Source organism: Phasianus colchicus, chromosome 20, assembly GCF_987193195.1.
Source record: "Phasianus colchicus chromosome 20, bPhaCol1.hap1.1, whole genome shotgun sequence".
In the NCBI taxonomy this organism is placed as follows: domain Eukaryota; kingdom Metazoa; phylum Chordata; class Aves; order Galliformes; family Phasianidae; genus Phasianus; species Phasianus colchicus.
Window position 1 is genome coordinate 7408819 of NC_143455.1, and position 22755 is coordinate 7431573.

The following is a 22755-nucleotide window of genomic DNA, read 5'->3' on the forward strand; positions in this document are numbered from 1 at the left end:
CTTTCAGTTCCCCTTTTTCCCTGCTATGAATTGCTTTGAGCCTCCCACTTGCAGCTCCCACCCCATCCCTGTGCCACACGCACTGACACCAGCCTGGCAGTCCATCCAGTCGCTCCTGGGAGACTTGCAAGCAGCACTGGAGGTGCTGCTGTGTGCAGCTGTCGTGAGCCGGAGCCCAGCAGCAGCACTGTGCAGGATGGGGAACCCAAAGGTGAGCTCACTTAAGGTCCTTTCAATATTAAAATGCATTTTCTGTTCCTGCAGGAATGCCTGGGCTCTGCTGTGAGCTGGGTAATGAAGTGGCCCTGCAGCAACCCTGTATAGGGGATGTCTCAGATGCATCACTGTTATTTTGTCAGTGAATTCTCTAAGAATGAGCTGTGCATCTGTGCTGTCTCACAGTTAATTGCAGCCTCCCCTGCTGCAGTTTGCTGCCCGATGGGATGCAGGAGTGTGCTCTGCTCCTTGCAGTGAGCTCGTTCCTTGCAAATGAGCACAACAGCAGAAGAGCTGCAGCCTGGTGTCAAGCAACAGCCGGGCTGCTTCTGTGCTTCTGCTCAATTCTGCCAATCAGTTGCAGAGCTGCTGTTCTAAGATGGTCACATTGCTTTCTTTTAATGTGATTAGTCATGTGACTCCACGCCCTTCCAATGTGTTTGGACTTCCTGGCTTATCTGATTTCCTCACCATTTGGCATGCAGATCCATTAGAAAGCTATTTAAAAAATAAAAAAATAAAAAATCTTGATCCCAACTTTGCAGTGGCTGCTGGGAAAGCAATTAAAAGGAGTGGAAGCAAATTATACGTATACTGAAAACAAAGGGGAAAAGAAAAGCAAGAAATAAAATCACATCTGGGGCACAGGGCTGACCCCATAGAGGAGAGAGTGCTGTTGACTCCTTGTGATTGCACATGTTGCAAGCACCAGGAATACTCTGATATTACAACCCGTGCACATGTCTGAATGAAATAATACCATGCAAAATGCAGTGTTGATGCTTCCAGCTGCTGCGCTCATAGTGGGGTCAGCACTTACCCAGGCTGACGTCAGGCAGCAGAGGGGCACAGCTGCAGCATCCAACCCAGTCCATCCAGCATTGAAGGAGACGACGAGCCTGGACATCCCCGAGCTGCAGAAGACACTGTTCTGATGGAAAGTCCATTGCCAGGTGAGGAGCTTCTTCGTATTGATGTTCTGTAAGTGAAAAATTACATGCAGGGGGTTTTCATGGCTAAGTTTTTTCATAGTTATTTCAGTAGTGTTATGCTGAAAGCATGAGATCGGTGCTTTCCAGCTCAATTCTCAACACTGAGCTTCGCACCAAGTTGTTTAAAAAGCAGAAGAACAATGATGTTCTGCATTTCTGGGTGCATGGATTTTGATTCTTGCCACTGATGCGGCGCTCCTCTCAGCTGAGCCCTGGCTCCATTCCCAATTAAGGCTTCTCCAGGGAGGACTCCCAAAGTTCTCTTCTCTCAGGGAGGTTTTAAATGTTGAGCTTTGGGCTTACAGCCGTTTTTATGAGTTTTTTGGAGGAAAATAATTTCTTTCCAGAGCTGCGTGTAAAAGCAAAATCAGCACAAGTCTATCCCCTATTTTATCAGGCAGGGCGGTGCAGGGGTTGGCTGCAGGTTTCTGTTGGCAGATGTGTGTGCTGTGCCCTCCTGCTTGCAAACCTCTGCACTCTTGTTGCACAAGGGTTCACCACTGGCGTGCAGGGAGCCAGCAGCACTGCAGCCCTTCCTCAAAACCCCTTCCTGCAGTCAGCTCTGATGTGGGATCCCAGAGAAAACTCCAGGCACAGCAATTCAAGATAAGCTGTGTGCCAATAGCTGGGGAGCAAACGGGATCCATTACCCCCTGGAGTTTGCAAATATTGAATTCTCCCATAAACAGTGAACAGAGTTGTAGAATTGTTTATGAACTGCAGCTGCCCAATCCGTGAAATCAGGAAATGATGTCCAAGGGGAAAAGAGCACAATGCATTTGAAGTTGCTTTAATTTTTGGTTTCTGCTGTTTTAAAGGGTTTAAATGCAAAAACACTGTTTGAGGTTCCCTCCCAGCCACTACAGCAGGGTTGCTTTGTGGAAAATTTGCTATTTGGCCACGCGGCTGGAGCTGGATTTAATGTTCCCCAACTCCAAGAATTCCCTGCTCAGTATTTAGGAGGATACAAAAGCACAAACTGGTTTTTCTTAATGATATGTTCTAGCTATATTAGATTTACAATTTGCTACATAGCATTTGCCACTTAATCCTCTCCCCCTGACTTTTCTGTTGTCAGCCTTATGTAGATGCAGAACCAGCTCAAAGCCCCTCCTACAGAGCATCTCAGGGATGGCATGGGATGCATCTGTGACTTCACAGAGGCAGCTCCATGTTCACCTGCATGCTCTCACACTCTTTCCTTTGAATCCCTTCTTGGTTGCCAACATAGGAAAGCTCTAGACCTTTGATATGTTATTGGATTTCTCCAAAGTGGAGTTTAGCCAAGTGAATGTATTCGTTCTCAGTGACCTGTTTTCATTCTGAACTATGTTCTTTTGTCTCTCATCCTAGCTGGGAAAATGCAGAGAGCATTCAAAAAAGCCTCAAAAATTAGTCAGCAAACCTGGGCTCTCTTATGGAAAAACATTCTGCTGGTGTGGAGGAAGAAAACAGAAAGTTTCCAGGCAAGTGTCTGTTCTTCCAAAGAAAATTTAGGATTTCCACTACCAAGTATTTTTGTATCACGTTGTTTTGATGTCAGATGATACGTGAGGAGCCTCAGCTGGCAACATGGCTCTCTGAAAAATGTCCTCAGTTACAGCTTTTCCTGTGACACTACAATAAGGGCTTGATACAAGGCCAGTTTGCTGCTTTGGTTGCTGATCCCATCTCCACAGTGACCAGAACACAATGTACAACGCACACCTGCTGGTGTAAGATTAGAGGCAGAACTCATTGGCTCCTGTGCTAGGACATGTTCTTCACTTGGAACAGTCCTCATATTTTAAAATTACGGCTCCTATGAAATAGCTTCTTTATAGAAAGACAACGTTTGTGTCTAAATGATTTGGACCATGCAGGTGGATCCGTGCACGATGAGAAAAGTCCTTGAGGCAGCAGCAGGCACTTCCCATAGCACCCAAACTCCACGTCACTGCACTGCCACTCACCTATATTCCCCTCCTTTCACCTAGGAATGGATTACCATTGCGATTCTTCTCTTAATAATACAAATATCATCAACTGTGATTTACAATTTTGAGCGACAAGAAATCCCTTACAAGTTCCTTGGGCGTTTGGATGACCCCGCCTTCGGGGTGAAGGAAGTGACACTCATCTACACGCCCGCAACCAGCACCACCAGGGAAATCATGAGAAGAGTGGCCTCAGACTCTGTGCTGAAGGGTAAAAGCTGCTCATGTCCTCGGTGCAGATGTGAGGCTGCACAGATCCCAACCACGGGCACATCAGCCTTCATTGTGGTGGGAGGGAAAAGGGTTTGAGCACTGCACTGTGAGTACACAACGTGGCTGATGTGTTGTCCTGTTGCAACTGCTGATCAGTGTTGTTTATTACCAGGTATAGCAATAGAAGAGGCAGTAAATGAGAAAAACCTGTCAGCAAGAGGACTTTTTAAGTATGGTGTGATCGGTGTTGTTTTTAAGGATGACTTCTCCTACCATCTCAGATTTCAGAGCCACAGTGTGATATCTCCCGTTGATGCCTTTGAACACATCGGTAAAAAGAATGAATGAAAGCAGAGGACATGATTTAGTGGTTGGTGACCCTGCCCGTGGCAGTCGGGTTGGAAGTAGATCATCTTTGAGGCCCCTTCCAACCCAAACCATTCAATGATTTTATATTGAAATGAGTTTAGATGGATCTCTGCTGCCATGCCGTGGGATCAGGTCTGCATGTGAAAAGTGTTTCAGGAAAGGTTTTAATTGGAGTTTAAGGGCAATGTCAAAGTGTTTTTAAGAGCACGTGCACATTATCTGAAGTCCTTGCTGTCCCCCTTCCTTCTGTGCTGGATCATGCAGTGGAAATGTACACTGTTTGTGCACTCATACACTTCTAACATGCATTTAATGCATTAAAAAGATCAACCTGAACACACTTTTATCCAAATTACTTCTTTCTTTGACCAAATGCACTCACAGTTAGTGTCTAGAAGTAATAAAGCAAAACAAAAACTCAGCTTATTTTCAGATAAAATATCAAGTGAGTTCATTGGCTAAGCAGCCAAAAAGAAAGAAAAAAAATGCCTTGGAAAACAGATTGTGAGACTATTTCTGCCATGCCCAGCAGTCAGCAGCTCCCCACAGCTGTGTCCATGCTCTGGGTTTCCTAGAGGTGATGCCCTCCAGCTGGTGGCTTAAATTTGGGTTGATTGGCTCTTAGGTCAAACATATTTTCAACTACACATATGTATAAAAATATAAATACAAACATATATATGGGACTTAATTTTCTTTGTTTCTCATAGATACCTGCTATAATGTCTCATCACCCTACTGCAAGATTCCTTCGTACTGGTATGAGGGATTCCTGTCTATTCAGTCCAGCATTGATGCAGCAGTCATAGAGGTATGGGCATGATGGAAGACATGGTTGCTTTCTAAAGTTATCCATATACTTGGCTTAAAAAAAAAAAAAAAAAAGAAACCAAACACATGGAATAACTGTGAGCTGTTGCTGACTTAAAGATTGGAAGCCTATTTCTGGACTTAAAAGATGTGGAACTTATTTTGTTGCCAAACTTTTTTTTTTTTCCCCTTTTATATTTGCAAGTTTATAGAAAAATTTGTAGTTAAATGAATGAAAACACCATTGCCAGAATCTTTATCTTTGAGATTTCATTTTTATCACATTGGTCCATTTTGAAAAATAAATGTGAAGTGTTTAATATGGACCAGACTGTATTTTTCAGCGATAAACTCTTCCATCCATCATAAAAAGATAATCATCTCCAAATATGGTATTTACAGAGCAGTAAAGCTCCTGCCCTTTAGCTATGCTATAATTGCTTTACAACTTCTGCTCTATTCCTCTTCCATCTGCTTTGTAGGTCATGCCTGTGCTCAAATGCAACATTAGTGTTTATTACAAAAAATATTAAATTCTGATGGTAATTCACCAGGTTTAAATGTAATGTCATTACTGAAATGGTAGTTATTGTCAAGCCTGTGAAAAGCTATTTATTGGCTGCTTCATTACGGGATATAAAATTAATGGCTGACTTCTTTTCTTCAGACGAAAACGAACCGTTCTGTCTGGGAAGAGATGAAATCAATCAGCGGCATCCGTCTGCAATCACCCTTGATCAAATCCATATATAAACTGAATTACGTTTGGTTCACCATTTACAGCATGCTGTGTTTCTCCCCATATATGTACTTTCTATCAGTGAAAGTTATCAGAGAGAAAAAGAAGCTCAAGGTGTTGATGAGAGCAATGGGTTTACAGGACATCGCCTTCTGGTCAGTGGGCACAGTGTGCTGAGGTTGGGCTTGGTGACCTTAGAGGTCTTTTCCAACCTTTAAAGATTCTGTGCTTCAATGAAAAGGGAACTTCTTGTGACTTGTTGGCAGGTTGTCCTGGAGCCTGCTGTACACCATTTACATCGCGATAACGTCAAGTCTGCTGACAGCAATCACGATTGGGGAAGTCACCCAAGACTGCAGCTTTTCAGAAATATATTTCCTTTATTTTTTCTACGGCATTGCATCAGTAAGTCTGCTTTTCTGTTTCTAAATGATGAGTGACGTTTTTCCATTTCCTAATTAAAACATCTAAAACTCAGACTGCAGACTCTAGAGCTGCAAGAATGTAACAGAAACTTCTCCATTACCTGACTTTCTTGTTTGTAGGCTGCTATATCACTCCTGTAAATGACCCCAGATTTTCCCACGTTGTGGGTTCTTTTACCATTTTTTGTTATTGTTGTTGGTTTATTTTTGCTTAATCGCTAGCAGAAATGCATCCTGCTGACTCCTGGTTCTCTCTGCTGCAGATTCACTTCTATTTCATGATCAGCTCCTTGTTAAAGCAGCCTCATATTACCAGTTTTGTGGGATTTTTCCTTCACATCGTCTTTGGTTCGCTGGGCTTCATGACACTGTTTGAACAAGTGCCACCATCTTTGGAATGGGTCTTTAACCTCTTCAGTCCTTACACCTTTACAGCTGGCATCTCAAAGGTATGCTCAAAACAAAGCCATTTCATCAGGAATGTTCAGCCTGCAGCACACACAGCTTCTGCCATCTGGCGTTGCATCTGCTCATCATTGTAGTGATGCAGTTGTGCCCCTACACCCTAAATGCTTTGCAGGAAGAAAATGTGCCTCCAAAAAGTAGATGTTAGCTATTGCTCAGAACCTCAGCAGGAATTTTACTAGCTGAACACACCATAAGTTTCCATCTCTGGAAAGCTGTTGCAGCAGTGAGATGTGGCTGGTGGGCACCCAGAGCTGCAGAGCAGCAATGTGTCCAGCTGCTGCCCCAGCCAACACCACAGGCATTGCACTGCTGCTGAGACCTCTGCAAGAGTCCAAGTTCACTCTACTGAGACCCCACTGATGCTTCTGGTCTTTAAGTGATAGAAACAGTGCCACATCACAAGTGGATGGGCTTCCTGGGAAGAAAAGGCCATGTGACACAGCTGTAGCTTGCATTCCATATCTCCGGCTAAAGGAAGGGCTGCATCTGATTTGATTTGTGCTGTTTTGTTTTTGTTTTTTTTCTGCCTAGATTGTAAAATTAGAAAAATACGGACCAACTGTTGCAGCGGAGTTGTACCCTTTCTTTAACCTATACAGCATGCTGATCCTGGACAGCATTCTGTATTTGCTGCTGGCCATCTACTTTGATAAGGTTTTGCCTGGTAAGTAGAAATATATGTGAAAAACAACGTATTTCAATTTTCTTCTATCCTGTCCCCTCGTCGGGGAAGAGGTGCCAAAAGAGCAATGGGATAGAGCAGAAGAAGCCATTATCTGCATGGAAGAGAAGAAAGGCATTGCAGCATTGTGCAGGTCAGGTTGTGGTGCAGCATCTTAGCAGAAGTAGACTGTGCCATGTTACACAAAGGGCTGCCAACTGGGTTTGCTGTCTTGCTCATGAAAAAAAGATGTAGAAAGATCCTGTTTCCCAGCAGATGGCTGCATGCAGCTAAATAATTTGGCCTCCAAAGCAGGCTCCAAAAGGAACCTGACAACTTCCACCATGGCTCTGTGCTGGTCTATGTCTGCTGCAGTGGTCCCAACCACTGGGCTTGAAAGGATGTTCTGATGTTCAGGTGTTTTGGTAACCACTGAGGTGACTGCTGCCTACATGCATTTATAGCTACAGATGAGTGAGCAGAAATAGGAAAAATTACCCATCCTTTTGCACTGTCAATATGTCAAGAGCTGGTTGGACGTGGTGTTTATAGAAGCTGAGCTGTAACAGTGTGGGGGCTGCATTTCACTCTGTTTGTTTCTATTTAGGCAAATATGGGGTGCCATACCCTCCCCTGTTCTTCCTGAGGCCATCGTATTGGCTGCAGCAGGGCAGCAAGTGCAGCATCCAGCCTGACCCCATCCCTGTCCCTGGCTGTGACACTGAGCCCATGCCTGAGGGCTTTGAGGGGAAGGAGGCCATCAGGTATGGAGAGCAGCAACGCACGGTGTGAGCACAGCCATAGCGCTCTGGGGAAGGGCTTAGAACTTACCTGAAGTGATGCCTTCAGGTAGAGTTACAGAATCCTAGGGGTTGTAAGGGAGCTCTGGGGATGCGCTCATCCAACCCTTGGTGCTGTTGGGCAGGTCCAGTGTGGGGAGGAGGCCAAAAAATGTTCTTCCCGGAGTTTTCAAAGGTTACTTCCTTGCCAAAATGCTGTGATCCATTACTAATAGCTTGCTTGCCTTTCATCTAGACTATACAACATTAGAAAAATATACGAGAGGAAGGGCAAGAGAACCGAAGCTTTAAGAGGTAAGAGCTGGCTTAGTAATGGCTTTAATTTCATTTTTCACTGGCGATGAACCCAAGCTGTTTTGAAATGTATTGGATGTACCTGATTGTGCCTCCAGCACCGTTAAAATGCATTATGCAACAGTTATTCCTGCTGGGGTAAATTACTGGCAAATTTCTACAAGGTTGTTACCTTTTCCTTTTCACTCTGGGAAAATTACTGTTTATTGCTTTTTGCAATGGCAGAAATCTCCTTGAAAGCTGCGGGCTTGAGTCAAATCACCTCCCAACCTTCCCTGTGAAAATGTAAATTCATCCCGGCAAACACAACTCGTTTTTTGGGCCCTAGCTGGAAGCAGGGCTGTTGTCACTGGCTGGGCCTTGCTCCCCAAGCATTTGTGCATTTGCCAGCTGCAAGGTATGCCAGTGGTTGGCAATGTCATAGCACAGCCATGAGATGTTTGCTAAATGCCTTTGTCTAACAAGAACTCCACGTCACACTGAAAACATCAGCGTGGTCTCAAAGGTTTATATTGAGTTAAGCACAAAACAAAAAGAAAACCCACAAAAATCCCAAACGAGTCCTTTTTAAAAGGAAACGGGATGGCAAAGTCTCCCTAAACTGGAAAGGCTATGGGTTTTCCTCTTTATGTGGGCTCTCTTTTGAGTCATGCTAAAATAAAAGGTTATGAACCTTGCAGAAAACAAGGTCAACGTTTTCCTTCAATTATTTACACGCAGCACATGTTTTCAGATCTGTGTCAGCAGAGATGGTGTCCCTCTATCAGACTCAGCAGTAAGCCACGGGCAGAAGTCTGTTAGCCTCGCACACTTCCATCCTAATAGTGCCATGTTTCTCTTTTAGGTTTGTCCTTCAACATTTATGAAGGTCAGATCACTGCATTACTTGGTCTCAGCGGGTCTGGAAAAACTGCCCTCTTGAATGTGCTCAGTGGATTTTCCAAGCCTTCAGCAGGTAATGAGTGGAGAAGAGGAGAAGCCCTCTTTTCAAGCATAAATATGCAAAAAACTAGTTTTTCCTTCAGTCCTTCAACCTGTCCTATTGTAAGAACAGATTGCTCCTTCAGCATGAACTTCATGGATTTTCTCCTGTGTGCGAGCACGTGTGGATGGTTATTTCTCCCTCTAGACGTTCTGATGTTTTCCATGAGCTGTATATCTTTGGGAAATACATTTTATTTTGTTAGCTATACATTTCTATATATACTACATAAGACATTTGTTTCATTTATTCCTGTGTGTAGGTTCTGCAGTGATTTACAACTACAAGGTATCTGAAGTACAGGACATGGAAGGAATTCAGGCACTGGTTGGGATTTGCCCACAATTAAATTTACATTTTGAAGCCTTAACAGTGAAGGAAAACTTGAGAATTTTTGCTCACGTCAAAGGGATTCAGTGGAAAGAAGTAGAGCAAGAGGTAGGGATCACTGATCTCTATTACACAGCATCTTGGACAACTTCTTGGGTTACTTTCATAGTACATTCTCACCTATAACCTGTTCTGCAGAAATTAGAACAGTTGTAATTTAGAGAATTGTTTTTAATTCTTTCTTATCCTATTGTCCTGAGAGTCAGAATTCAGATTTGCAATATTTTTCTCGCAGCAAATCCATTTAAAAACATGTAAGTATTAAATACAGAAGTTATGTTCTCCTGCACTGTGCACGAATCAGAATATGACCAGTTCCACATGTTCTTGTTTTCATGTGTTCCCAAGGTGCAGAAAGTCCTGGTACAGTTGGACCTCACCGACCTTCAGGATGTCCACGCTGACTCTCTGAGTTGGGGACAAAAAAGAAAACTGTCTCTTGCAATTGCAATTTTAGGGGATCCCCAGGTAGGCACAAGTCCTACTGCACGCATACGACAGGCACGGTTTGGGTATGCAGATATTTGTATTCTTTTGCCCTTGTGCTCTGAAAGCCTGCCAGAAGGAATGAGGAATCTAGGTGAACGAGAACCATGTTTTAAATGAAAATGGTAATGATATTCACATAGAAAGGGTAAAAATATTGAAAGCTCAATAAAAAATGACCAACGTTTGAGGACGCATTGTGTTCTTTGGGTGAGAGGATGGAACATGGAACAAAGCATGGAACAAAGCCATGCCAACACAGTGGCTTGTATGCATGACGCCTGCTCTCACCTTGCAGGTGCTGCTCTTGGACGAGCCAATGGTGGGGTTGGATCCCTGCTCCAGGCACCACGTGTGGGAGCTGTTGGCGGAGCACCGGGCCGGCCGTGTGACACTCATCTGTACACAGTCTGTGGAGGAGGCTGATGCTTGTGCTGGTGAGTCCAGACGTTCACTCTGCAGTGTGGAAACTGGGGATTCCCTACTTGGATCCCACCCTCGGGGTTCTGCTGTGATGCCATCTGCACTCGTTTGGGTTTTGTCCAAGGGCGACCACACAACTCTGCAGTTGAGCAAAGGCTCAGCCTCTGCCCCAGATGTCCTTCCAAGGCCTTGCTCATGCTCTGCATGAGGGTGAAGACTTCCATAGGCTTAGCACCCACCCCAATTAGTGACGTTTCTTGGGTTAATATCTTTCTCATTTTTTTTATTTATCTTGAGCTGCATGGGAAATTTTCTGTAAACCTGTAAGAATGTATAAGCAGAAGACTAGTCTGGTTTTACTCCTCTTGACTTCATTATAGAAGTATCTCTTGAGTTCTGAAGGAGCAGAGTTAAGGTCAGCCTACTGTGCTGTTGTAAATCCCCCCTAAATCTTTGTATTCCTACCTCCTCAGATCGGAAAGCTTTCCTTTCAAATGGGAGATTACAGTGTGTTGGCTCATCTCTGTACTTGAAGAGAAAATGGGGAATTGGCTATCACCTAAGGTAAAATCCTATCCTTTTTGGTCATCGCTCTTTTTATGAAAAGCTTCTGGTTGATGTATTTCTCACATAGAGTCTATGTCTCTATGGTGTTTCCATACAGAGGAATAAAAATCTTGACAATCCATTTTAGGAGTCTTTTGAGGCTGCCAAGTCTATCTTGCCTTGGATAGCAAGCTGCTTTTCTTTGGACCCAATCCTGAGAGCTCTGAGCATGCAGCTAAGATGACTTTGCAACCTCCTTCGCAGCCAAAAGGGGACCAGAGTAGAATGAACAGCAGTTCCCACATGCTCTATGGTGCCAGAGTGACTTACAGTGGCTTTAATGTAAAGCTGCTTTTCATAGGATTTAAATTTCTGTGTTCTTGGTTAAGCAGTGCTGGCCAGGATCATTATTCTTAGCCTCAACTATTTATTGCATGCATGGTAAAACCAGGGGCACGGGAGATGCCTGTGGATAATTCCCACTGAAATGCTGCCTGGTTTTGGAGGTTTCCCTATGGCTTGAAGAATGACTGCTGGCTTTGTCTTTTTAATGGATGAAGCATGCATTGCTTTTTTTTTAATTTAATACTCTAGCAATCACTTTTTAATACAAACAGGATGTGCATAAATGATCAGTGTGACCCTGGGCTTGCATCATCCCTGGTCAGGCGGTACATCCCCAATGCTGTGCTCAAAAGGCGGGACAGGGATGAGCTGTGTTACATGCTGCCTCTGGAAAACACCAAGAGTTTCCCAGGTAACAAAAGCCTGCTGTTGCATCGAGGTTGTAAGGGGATGCCAGATCAGAATGCGAGGGGAGCCCAGGTGTTGGGCTGAGCTGATTCACTTTGTCACGCAGATCTGCTTGGCCACCTCGACAACGGCCTCTTGCTGGGGGTTGTTCATTACGAGGTCAGCAGGACAACCCTGGCAGATGCTCTCCTGAAGTTGGAAGGCAAGGAAGATGCTGATCATAAAGGTAAGGCACTGATTCCTCTCTGCAAGATTAAGCGTTTGCATTTTGTTTTCAGTTTAAAAAATATGCGTAAGTTTCTGTTGAATGTGATGTTTCATCGTTCCTGGAAGGTCAAGAGTTGCAGTTGTGTAAAAGTTCAGATTTTCTTTGATAACAGATAACTTCCCTGAGAAGTCTGAATGCTTCAGACTTAATTTGCCACAGGCTTCTTAACACAAGGACTGAAGAGCGATGTTGTAAAGGTTTTGCAGGAAATATCCTCCCCAGAGCAGGAGGTGGGAAGAGATAATCTAGTCAAGGGCAGTTCCCAAGGCCAGGGAACAAGTACTGCATGTGTGGTCACACAAGCTCAGGTTCAGCCGCTCTCAATTCACCAACATAAATTAATTCTGATTACAGAATGGCCCTTTTCTCTGCCATATTGTCTTCTCTGACTAAAATAGAAGCGCTCCTATTCAGAACAGAAAACCCTTCTTTATTGCTTGTGCTTAAAACACGTGCTTTGGAAGCTCATTGTGGATAATGGTGTTTGTCATGCAGAAAACCTGAAGGAGAGTGACCAGAACTTCCTGGGTTTTTCTGAACCAGCACACATAGCAGCAAGTGGCATGGAGCTCTGGAGGCAGCAGGTCCTTGCTGTGGCCAGAGTTCGTTTCTACAGACTGAGGCACGATGGAAAGCTTCTCCGGTCCTTGTAAGCACTGACCCCTATACTCTGTCAGCCCTATACTGACTTAGGGGTTTGCAGAGGTTTTGTCATTCCCTGGGTCGACTGAGGGAAAGCTTAAAAAGTGCTGGAGTGGTTTGGAAGCTGAGAAGTAGGTGTTGGTTGCGTAAAAGTTGGAGTGATAAAAACAGAACTTCCTGATAGAGCTCTGAATTGTTTAAGTATATTCCTCAGCTTCAAATTTCTTCTTGATTTTGCTACATGAATCACACCAGTGCTTGATGGTGCAGTTCCCTGGAGCCACTCATGGTCTGTTTTTCCATCTAGATTGCTGATCTTTGGAGTATTTATCATCCAGATGCTCATGTTTTTCCTTGGTTTTAATCTATGGAACAAATCCATCTCAGAACTGACAGCCAGCAAGTATTTTCTTCCCGCTCAGCCTCCCACTCAAACTCAAAGCAAGTCAACAAATCTTCTCGTCTTCAACGACACAGGTGAAGAAGAACACATGATGCTGATTGGTATTCTGCATTACTTTGAGTGCTCTTGGGGCTGATAGGGCGTCTCTGCCTTCTGTTTTCTGCATGGTCCTTTATATGTCTGTGGCTTTGGGGGGTGTTTTGTTTTGAGTGGACACAAATCCAATTTTAGTGGTGATTAATGAGTAGCTGATATGTAAAAGAACAATTGTACAATCAGTACAATACATGAACTATGGAAACGTGCTGTCTTTAACAAGTTTCGTTCAAATAGAAAAGAAAAACAGAGGAAATAGAAATTGATTCAGATTCTAAATGAGTATTTTAGCATTACTCTATTTTGCAAGCAGGAGTTTGTCTATAAAAAACTGACTGTATTAAAAACCTAATTCTAATTTGTGTCCTTGATGTTAATTCAGGATCAGAAATAGAGGATTTCATTGCTGCTTTGAAGATTCAAAATATAATGCCAGAAATAACTCTTGAGAAAAACATCACAAGCCTGCCACAACATAATGGAGCTATAAAGATATCCCTGGAAGGCAAGGTGAAGGATGTTATTTTCTTCTTTCATCCTGTATACGTCAATAGGATTCTCTGAAATATGTTTACATGGGATGCGGTGAAATAGACCAGCCAAAGGAGAAAATTTATTTGACACATTAAATATTATCAGTAATCCTGTTTGTGAGCAGCCAGGATCATGGCAATCCTTGGAGAAAAGTATTAATGCAAGTCATCTCTGCTTTTCTCCCCAGGTCGTTATTTTCATCCATTGCTTTGCTCGCGGTACCTTTAGTACACAGCCACATCTCTAATAAAACTGATTGCACTTTTCATTGCTTTTCTCCAAAATTCTCCAAGCTCATGCAGGCACAAAGGTGACATCTTTTCCTCTCGTACTTTCAGCACCGCCACTACACGCTCATGTGCGGCGCAGAGCCCATCAACTGCTTCCCTGTGCTCATCAACACCCTCAGCAACACCTTCCTGAGGCTCTTCAATTCCACCGCACGGATCCGTATCTGGAGCCATCCCTTCTCTAGAGTGAGCATCCTGCCAAATTAGTGTTGGAAATTACTTGAAATGGCCAAAGTGATGAGGGTTAGAAGGGGAAAGACTAGCTGGACCACAGTGTCTCCAGGGATTGGTTGGGGTCAGTGCTCCACTCAATGGGCGCGTTAAATACTGGGGCCATTTCCTGAGAATTTCTACCACGGTGTTTCTTATAAGGTTTCGGTACTGTATGACATTCAAGCTTGTGCTATGCATCAGTAGGGTAGGAATACAGCAGCAGTATTTTCAGTTTCCTTCAGTGTCAAAAATGTGTTGCCTCTCCTCAACAGTTTACAGCAATTCCAATACCTCCTGCAAATTTTAAGATGGTAAATGCTTTGTTTATTTTTTTGTGTTCTTCAGCACAAAGGGATTACTGTAATTACATACTTGTCCTATGGCTCATTTGTGTATTTAGCCATACTATGAATGTCAACCTTGCTAATTTTCTCTGGACAGCTATTGATTGTGATTTCTGAATTTCTCTTCCGTAGGCAGAAAACCCAGAACTAGGCCGTGGTATTTTTTTTCTCAGTGTTACTTACATGCTGATCTGGGCTGCTGGTTTGCCTCCTCAATTTGCAGTGAGCAGCGTGGAGGATTACAAGGTAAAAGGCATGCACTGAAAGTCTATGGTCTTGCACAAGGAGAAATGAATGGAAACACAATGTCCCTGTAGAGGCGAATAGTTGGACTATTTGGGTGTTTCATGAATAAAGACTTGGGAGTCAGAAAGATTTTTTTTTCATTTTTCCTTGAGAATGATATGCTTGTTAGCAACAGTTGGACTAAGATGGAATTGAAGGAATTTGGAAGAGAAAGGAAGGCTCAGCTGGGAAGGAGGAGCAAAGGAGAAAGATGAGGAGGAGTGGGAATGGCATTTAGCGCTCTGCTGAATCTCCTCCTTCTCCCCTTTCCATCACAGATAAAGGCTCGTGCCCAGCTGCAGGTCTCAGGGCTCTTTCCCTCGGCATACTGGTGTGGGCAGGCACTGGTGGACGTCCCACTCTTCTGGGCCCTGATGTGCCTCATGTTCATAGTCGTGCTGCTCTTCAACCGCATCTGCCCCATGGAGGCTTTCATCATCCTGCCCATGGTGCGAAAATCCCCCTCCCTCATCCCACACCGTGTGACCACAGTTGGTTGATCCCGATGTATTCAGTAATTTAACCAAACAAACTGCTGTAAGCAGGATTTGGTGTACCCACATTGATTTCCTTGTCAGTGACATCCTTCTCTCTTTAGATTTTTAGTGCCATTGGTTACGGAGTTTCTCTCATCTTCCTCGTCTATTTGATTGCCTTTATGTTTCGCAAGGGTCGAACCAATCGTTACCTGTGGTCTTTTGTCTTCATTCTGGTAAGAGGAGGAAATCTTCACTCTGTAACATTTTATAACACATCTTGCCATTTGAGGTTTCATTTTGAATGTATTAAAATTCAACAGAATAACCCAAATCAGTAACAAGCAGCCTAGTTTTTAGTAACGGGATGCATAAATATTGGAAACACTTTTTCTACTTTATTCCAGGTGAACTTCACTCTCCATATGTTCAGTAACAGCTATGTTTTCTTCTACATCTTCTCCACTTTGATGCCCCCATATCCGCTCTTGGGCTGGTTGATTTTCTCTACAAGAGTAAGTGCATGTGCCAGTAGAATCAAAAGTTGTTCCCAACTGCCCAGAAGATAAAAGGCAAAAAAAAATGGGATAAGAAAAGCTATGGGCTAGGGAGTGAGGGAAGAGATCAAGAAAATTTGATTTATTGATCCTTTACTTGATTGGAAGGTCAGTCCCTACATCCCACACATCTGCACTGAGGTACACTGTGCTCTAACTGACTGATTTAATTTTTTTTTCTTGTAGCACCTAGCATTTATTTCCAGTAGTAATCTTCTTCGTGATGCATGGAGTAACATCTTGGTTGCTGTCTTTGCAGTAAGGAACAATTTGATGATAATTATTTTGGAATAGATGCTTGTTCTGACTTACGTTGAGTTTGCAAAAGTCTTGCTATTAATAGACCATGGGTGATGTGGTGGAACTTTCACCCTGAATGTTGTTGGGGGGTACATCGAAGTAACCATGGGCTTGTCTCAGGGGACTCCCACGTGCTGCAACATGTGGGAAAATGGTAGGGAATTAAGTGGACTTCAGGAAATAAGTGAAAGATGTTATTAATTAATCAGCCTAATGCTGCATCTTCAAAAGAAAGACGTGATTTCAGATCCTGTAGGATGCCTCCAAGATTCTGTTAAGGTGCAGATTATCTGAACCAAAACTGCAGCAGTGTAAAGTCAGGGCTGTTGCAAGTGATCTGCATTCGAGATGAAACCATATGGTTCTTTCCAATAGCTGAAGTAAACTGTGGGGCCACGCATCCCTTTATAATTAAAACTAATTGTGTTGTTACCTTTCTCCATGCAAACCTAACTCACTATTATCTTCCAGCCTTACATCCACAGTGTGTTGTTTGGGTTTCTGCTGTGCTGCTTGGAGATACGATACAGAGAAGCAGTTGCAGAACGTGATCCCATCTTCAGGTGCGTACTGGGTGCACTGGGAGCAGCTGGCACACCACTCATAAGCAGGCTGTGCCAGATAGGACCCGTCTGCCTCACCCTGATGGCAGTGGAACGGGATGAGTAAGGTCCAAAGTATTTTGCAAAGTGTGTGCAAAGCCCACATTTTCAGTTTTAACCAGTTTAGGGGAGGAAATTGAGAATGGAGGGAGGAAATTTTTATTCCTTTAGGTCATTATGGGTCTGAGGCTTAATTTGCTCCGTTTCCTTAAGCGTGTCTCCAGGCAAACACCCACCCAGTGTGTTGCAATAGAAGGTCAATTGAACCACAGTCTCCTAGAAAGAATAGCAAATGTGATCTGAGCTCTTTTGGTTACGTTTAATTGCTGAGCTTTCAGGACATTTCACTGTAGCTGTCTCCATTAATAGTTACACATTGAAATCCAACATTTTACCTCCTTCCCAAAAGCATCTGTAGAGTTCTCTGCAGGACAGAGTTGTCCTAAAGTTCCATCAGACCAAGGTCTTCTGCTAACCACTTACCTGTCACCAGAAGTGTGGGACAGACCTCCCAAGTCACATGGGAGAAGACTAGTAATAGTGTTTGGCTGTCAAATATAAACGAATGGGACTCAGGTAGTGGTTGGATGCTGAAATAGCTCCAAAATCCCATCCAGTGTGTTTATGTGACCAGGTAATTGGCATGTATTGACTGGGGGACTGGTCAATATTACTGGTGAAACACAAGCTGAAGTTGACCTTTATTTTCTCATGTGTGCTAGTGCAATTGTTTTTCTTCCCCTGCAAATAAATATTTGAACAATTGTCATCTGTGGCATAAATTCAAATAAACTGTGCCAAATATTGCATTGGTGCTGCCCATGGAACAAACTCGTAAGGCCCTGTAAACCTGAGCATTTTCAGAAGGGCTGCGTGGTGACCCCATCCCTGCCTGCAGGATCCAACGGAGCAGAGCCCTCCCACCCCAGAACAACGACCCACCAGGGCAGGAGCCCCCCGAGGTGCAGGCAGAACGGGAGCGGGCACGGAGTGCAGCAAGTTCCCTGCAGCCTGAGGTGAGCTGGGCACATGGCTTCTTCAAGCGGTAATACTTAATGGTGAGAGCAGATGAGATGTTTCATGAGAGTTTCTATTCCTGCTTGGTCTGTTTGCAGGAGTCAGTTGTCGTTGTCAATGGTCTGCGCAAGGAGTACGAAGACAAGAGAGCCTGTTCCATCTTTAAGAAAAAGAAGAAAGTGGCCGTCAAGAATCTTTCATTTTGCGTTAAAAAAGGTTTGAGTACCTTGCTGTGCCTTCCCACAAACAGAAAAGGTCAACTGGAAACTTTGTTTTTGTTAGAATTCCCTCATGTGCTTCTAAACCCAATGCAGCAGCACTGCAGATGGAACTAGATGATCCTTAATGTCCCTTCCAACCCAAGCCATTCTATGATTCTATCATCTTCTGCCAATCAGAGTTTCGATTTACTGGAATAATTTAACGAATGCCATTTAATGAATACATTCTTATACTGTATTTTGAGGGATTGCTTGGCACCCAGAGGACAAGGTCTTAATAACAATTATCACCATTAACGTTTCTTCCAGGAGAGGTGTTAGGTCTGTTAGGACCCAGTGGAGCTGGAAAGAGCACAACAATACGCATGATTTCTGGAGACATAGAAGTGACTGCTGGGGAGGTAGGAGGCTCCTTTGGGGCAGCGGGGAGTAGCTTTGATGCCTTCCTAAGTGAAGGATGTGGTAAGAGAAGCTGGCATTGCAGCCCTTAATTCAGGGGATTTTTGTACATGCAGCTCTGCACATGGACAGAAGTAAGAAGGAAGTGTTGATGCATACAGAGCACGCTCTACTTTCATCAAAATCAATGTTAAAGTCTTAAGGGTTTGAGCTACACAAAATCTTCAATCTCGATTTGAAATCCATCTTGATATTTCCCAAGCACTGCAAGAAATGTTGACATGTTAAAAAGGAATAGCACTCTATGAAAAGCCTTGCAAAACCAGGAAATTGAAAACGAATGTGAGCAGGGTTGAGCCAGTAACAACCCATCACTTAATTATGCACACAATGATTAATGACATATGCTGGGGGGGAAATACCATTGCTATTACAGATTCGGGGTTGAGTATTTGAAAGAGAGAAGTGTTACTGGGAGATTATGGTTTCACATTGGTTCTATTCCCCACAGTCTGATGGTAGTAAACACCATTTGGCTTTGCACAACCAGCACTCTGGGTGAGGAGAAGCTGTGGTAGATGGGGGTGAGCACAGGAATGATAGTCAGTTCCTTTTCCTTGAGGACCACATTGCTTCCCTGCAGCACAGGAGAAAACACTGGCGTTTCCAAAGGGCTCGCTGCTTTCCCATAGCTGAGCACTGTCTCTGCAGGTGCTGCTGCAGGGCTGCAGGGCCGTGGTGCTGGGCTGCTGCCCACAGGAGGACCCGCTGTGGCCGGACCTCACCGTGCTCCAGCATCTGGAAGCCTATGCTGCCGTGCGAGGGGTGAGGGGAGAGGATGCAGCTGTGCTCATCAGCCGGTACGCAGCCAAAGGATTCTTGTTTCCTCTCTCTGGAGGTATTGGACAGGAAAAGGGCTTTCTGCTAACAGAGTTGGTTGGCACGAGGAAGAGAAAGCACCTTACTTCTTGCATTAGCTGCATTTACAGTCTTGAATTTCTGTAACAAATCTGTAAATTAGGATTAGAATCATTAAGTAACCCTCAGTGATGCACATCAGCCAAAGGCTGCTTGTCAGCCCCTGGTTCCTTGGCACCTCTGGCTGTAGCATCAGCACACAGGGATGGTCATGTCAACATTTTTCCTTTCTATCCCCGCAGTGTAGCCAAGGCCTTGGACCTCCAGAAGTGTTTAAAAACCCCAGCAAGGAGGCTGTCTGCTGGAGAAGCCAGGAAGGTCTGTGTTAGGTTTCTGCTTGAGCAGAACCTGCTTTTCTTGCTTTGAGTGTGATGCACACGTTCTAGCTCAGGAGCATATTGGGTGAGAGCAGAACACACTCCTGGGTGTTGTAAAACTTAATTTTTGTTTGTTTCACAACGTAGCAATTCTCTTCTTGAATGAAATTCGGTCTTGAATTACAATTTCTGGAAACCCAGTGTGCTGATGGCAGATCCCAAGGCTTTGGAGGGAGCGGGTGCCTGGCATGGCATGGTTCCATCAATAGCTTTTCAATCCTGGCAGGATCCTCCACTCCCTCCTCTCTCCACATTGTGCACTAAATAAACGTGAACCACAATTAGATTGACGAAGGTGATCACCTCTTCATGCCCCATGGTTTGCATCTGCCTGTAGGCAGGATGGAGAATATCTTTCATTGGCAAATGTGTGTGTTTTGGTAAAGCTTATTTTGGGAGATTAAAATGTTAAGTCAGAACACCTGAGGTCTGTTTACTGAATCCCTGTTCCACTACTTTTCGTAATCAAAAGCTTCAGCTTCTATAATATTGACATGGGTTAAAACATGTGAGGTGACTCACCATCTACAGTGCATTAATGCAGCTTAAACGCTGACCTGGCTATGTGTCTTTCCCATTCCAGCTGTGTTTTGCACTGAGCATCCTGGGAAGCCCAACGGTGATGCTTTGGGATGAGCCATCGGCGGGCATGGACGTGGCAGGGCAGCGCTGTCTGCGGTGAGCAGTCCCTGGTTGTAGGAATGGCTGGGCAAGGAAGGGCTCCTTGGTGGCTGCGGTCACCTGTGTTACCCCAATGCACAGGGGTTGGGTACCACTCACCAGATTCCTCACCAGCCAGGCAGTAAGCCTTTGCCAACCTTCGTATTGATTCTTAACCAAAAAAAAAAATCTGAGCAGACTCCATCTGAAACCGTGCATTTGGCAGAAAAGATAAAAATCTCCTTTCCTTCAGAGCATGAGAAAAAAATAGAGGTAGTCCTTCCCCTCCGTCATTCAGGCTTAGTGTTTTGCTGTCATTTTTCTATGACAGTTTTACCTGGAGCCGTAAAATTTGGATGGTTCTTGACGCAACAAATTGCAGTTAGCATCCACTTGTCATCTTCAAGCAGGACAGATGAGATGAAACCTTTTAAATAATGATGAGCTTATTATTTCATAGGATCATGAAATCAGTAAGGTTGCAAAATCACAGACTCACAGAATGGCCAGGCTTGGAAGGAACCTCAAGGATCATGAATCTCCAACCCGCCTGCCACATGCAGGGCCACCAACCTCCCCATTTAATACTAGACCAAAAAAAAGATCGCTAAGATCACCAAGCCCAACCATCACCCCATCCCCACCGTGCCCACTGACCGCGTCCCTCAAAATCCAGTTATTCCTTGACCGTTCTGCGTTGATTTTATTATTCCTCTGGCTGTTCCATGAGGTAATCTTGATCTCTCTGTTCCCAGGAAAGCAATCCAGGCTGCTGTGAGGAGCAAGGAGTGTGCAGCCGTGCTCAGCACGCACTGCCTGGAGGAGGCAGCGATGTGCGACCGCGTGGCCGTGCTGGTGGCGGGGCAGCTGCGGTGAGCACTGGTGTAGCAACGTGCAACATTAATTTTCAGTCTTTATTTACATTTATTTATTAAGACAGTGGTCTCGTGGTTTGTCCCAGGCGTGTAATGGACACCGTTTTCTGAGGACACAGCCTTTATAGCAGCGTAGTGTAATTAGTAAGATGAATAAGAGGACGTATATCTGCTGCTTCTATTCTGTGATTGCTTTATTTGCTGCTTAGGATGGTTTGAGTGCTGTTTTCCCTCCTCTACAGGTACATCGGTTCCCCTGAGGAGCTGAGAAGGAAGTTTGGCACGAGTTACATCCTGGAAGTCAAACCAAAGGACGTGGGGCAAAGCGATGCTCTCCATAGTGAAATTCTGCACCTCTTCCCTGGTGCAGCTCAGCAAAAAAGGTCCTGGATACATGCTGGGATGCACTGACCCTGCTCAGTCATTCATCCAAGAATGCAGGAATCCTAGAAGCACACCTAAACCTTGGTGGTGAGTCTCACCATGATGATGGATTTGCTTTCTATTACTTTTTCAGGATTTCTTCTTTGCTCACCTACAAGATACCAATGGAAGATGCACTACCTCTGTCCCAGGCTTTCTCCAAGCTAGAAGCAGGTACAAGGAAATAAATAAACCAGTATGAAGATCACTTTCAAATTGTTTGTATGGATTTGTATTTAAGGATGTCTTCTCTATTGATCTGCAGCTAAACAGAATTTCAGGCTTGAGGAGTACAGCTTATCTTTGCACACTTTGCAACAGGTATGTTGGTTTAGAAAGAAAATGTCAGGAATGTTCCTGAAAGCAAGATGATGTTTTATGGCCAGAAAGCTATCTCAAAAAAGTTCAAATCCTGCTGTTAATTTTGAAATAACTTCCAGAAATGACAAACTGATCAAACCCATACTGATCTCTTAGAGAAAAGTGTTGATTGAATCATTTGTGTGTGAGAAAGCTGCATGTGTAGAAAATATATTTCACAATGTAGTACAGGAAATGACATATGCCTTGTTGGGAAAAAATATATATAGGCAGGAAGTAAAAACGGTGTGTACAGAAAACAAAACCATCCCATGAGCAGCGTTAGTACCATCAGTCCTTGGCCATAATGGGGCTGTTTCCACTCCGGTGCCTTGCAGGTGTTCATGGACTTCGGTGGGGACCTGGAGGAGCCCGACCTGGAGGCAGCAGCTGAAGGGGCTGCAGAGCAGTGGTTGCTCCAGCCCTGAGCCCTGGGAGACATGAAGGAATATTTTCAGCATCTTCAGTCAGTGTTACCAACGTGTTGGACTGGGGACTGGGACTCACATACCTGCATCGCATCATGTGGAGCTCAGCAGACGCCCTGCAAGGAAAAGAAAAGAGAATTATTATTGTAATAAATAAAGCCTTTATCCTTTAGCAACTGGTGCCTGCCATCCATCTATATGACTAGATGACTGAATCCATTGTGCTGAGCCATAATTTCGCTGGGCTGTATTGCTGATCTTAAGGCAAACCAGGGGTTTCCTTGAAGGAACTCCTCTACAACCTCAGGGAGGGCTCTTAAGCCTCCCCAGCTCTTGGACACCAGAACTTTGGCTTGCTTGGGCCTGAGTCCTGTCTCCTGGCTGGTGTCGCACAGCCAACAAGTGTGGTGCTTTCCATAGAGGTTTTGACCCAAAATCAGTGTCCCAGCCACCCTGATCCATCTCTGGCCTCTGCTGCGTGGAGAGAGGAAAGGATGCCAGTGCTTGAGTGCTTCTGCAAGCTC

General features: G+C 44.3%; 1 protein-coding gene across 2 annotated transcripts; it reads left to right on the top strand.

Moving 5' to 3' along the window:
• Positions 1–11: 11 nt before the first annotated feature.
• On the top strand, positions 12–22396 carry LOC116232480 (ATP-binding cassette sub-family A member 9-like). Of its 2 annotated transcripts, XM_090122172.1 has the most exons (40): positions 12–211; positions 991–1169; positions 2562–2674; positions 3185–3395; positions 3570–3728; positions 4477–4577; positions 5244–5470; positions 5582–5720; positions 6004–6189; positions 6740–6872; positions 7477–7633; positions 7905–7963; positions 8808–8918; positions 9208–9383; positions 9684–9803; positions 10120–10258; positions 10718–10808; positions 11408–11547; positions 11650–11769; positions 12307–12460; positions 12761–12930; positions 13335–13462; positions 13825–13962; positions 14466–14579; positions 14897–15067; positions 15217–15330; positions 15502–15609; positions 15838–15909; positions 16423–16514; positions 17452–17569; positions 17669–17786; positions 18101–18192; positions 18902–19050; positions 19351–19426; positions 20069–20163; positions 20901–21017; positions 21263–21403; positions 21538–21617; positions 21709–21764; positions 22142–22396. In XM_090122172.1, the coding sequence occupies exons 2-40, from the start codon at positions 1151–1153 to the stop codon at positions 22229–22231; spliced, it is 4794 nt and encodes a 1597-aa protein (XP_089978298.1). In that variant the 5' UTR covers positions 12–211; positions 991–1150; the 3' UTR covers positions 22232–22396. The 2 variants fall into 2 exon arrangements, with proteins under 2 accessions (XP_089978298.1, XP_089978299.1); XM_090122173.1 differs by lacking the exons at positions 12–211; positions 991–1169; positions 2562–2674; positions 3570–3728 and having other exon boundaries at positions 3256–3503.
• Positions 22397–22755: the final 359 nt, after the last annotated feature.

Bases quoted from the DNA above. Each gene is read 5' to 3' on its own strand.
- LOC116232480 (XM_090122172.1), top strand. The intron at 6,873-7,476 runs GTAAGTAGAAAT...GTTTCTATTTAG, and splicing joins CTTTGATAAGGTTTTGCCTG to GCAAATATGGGGTGCCATAC. The intron at 9,384-9,683 runs GTAGGGATCACT...TGTGTTCCCAAG, and splicing joins GGAAAGAAGTAGAGCAAGAG to GTGCAGAAAGTCCTGGTACA.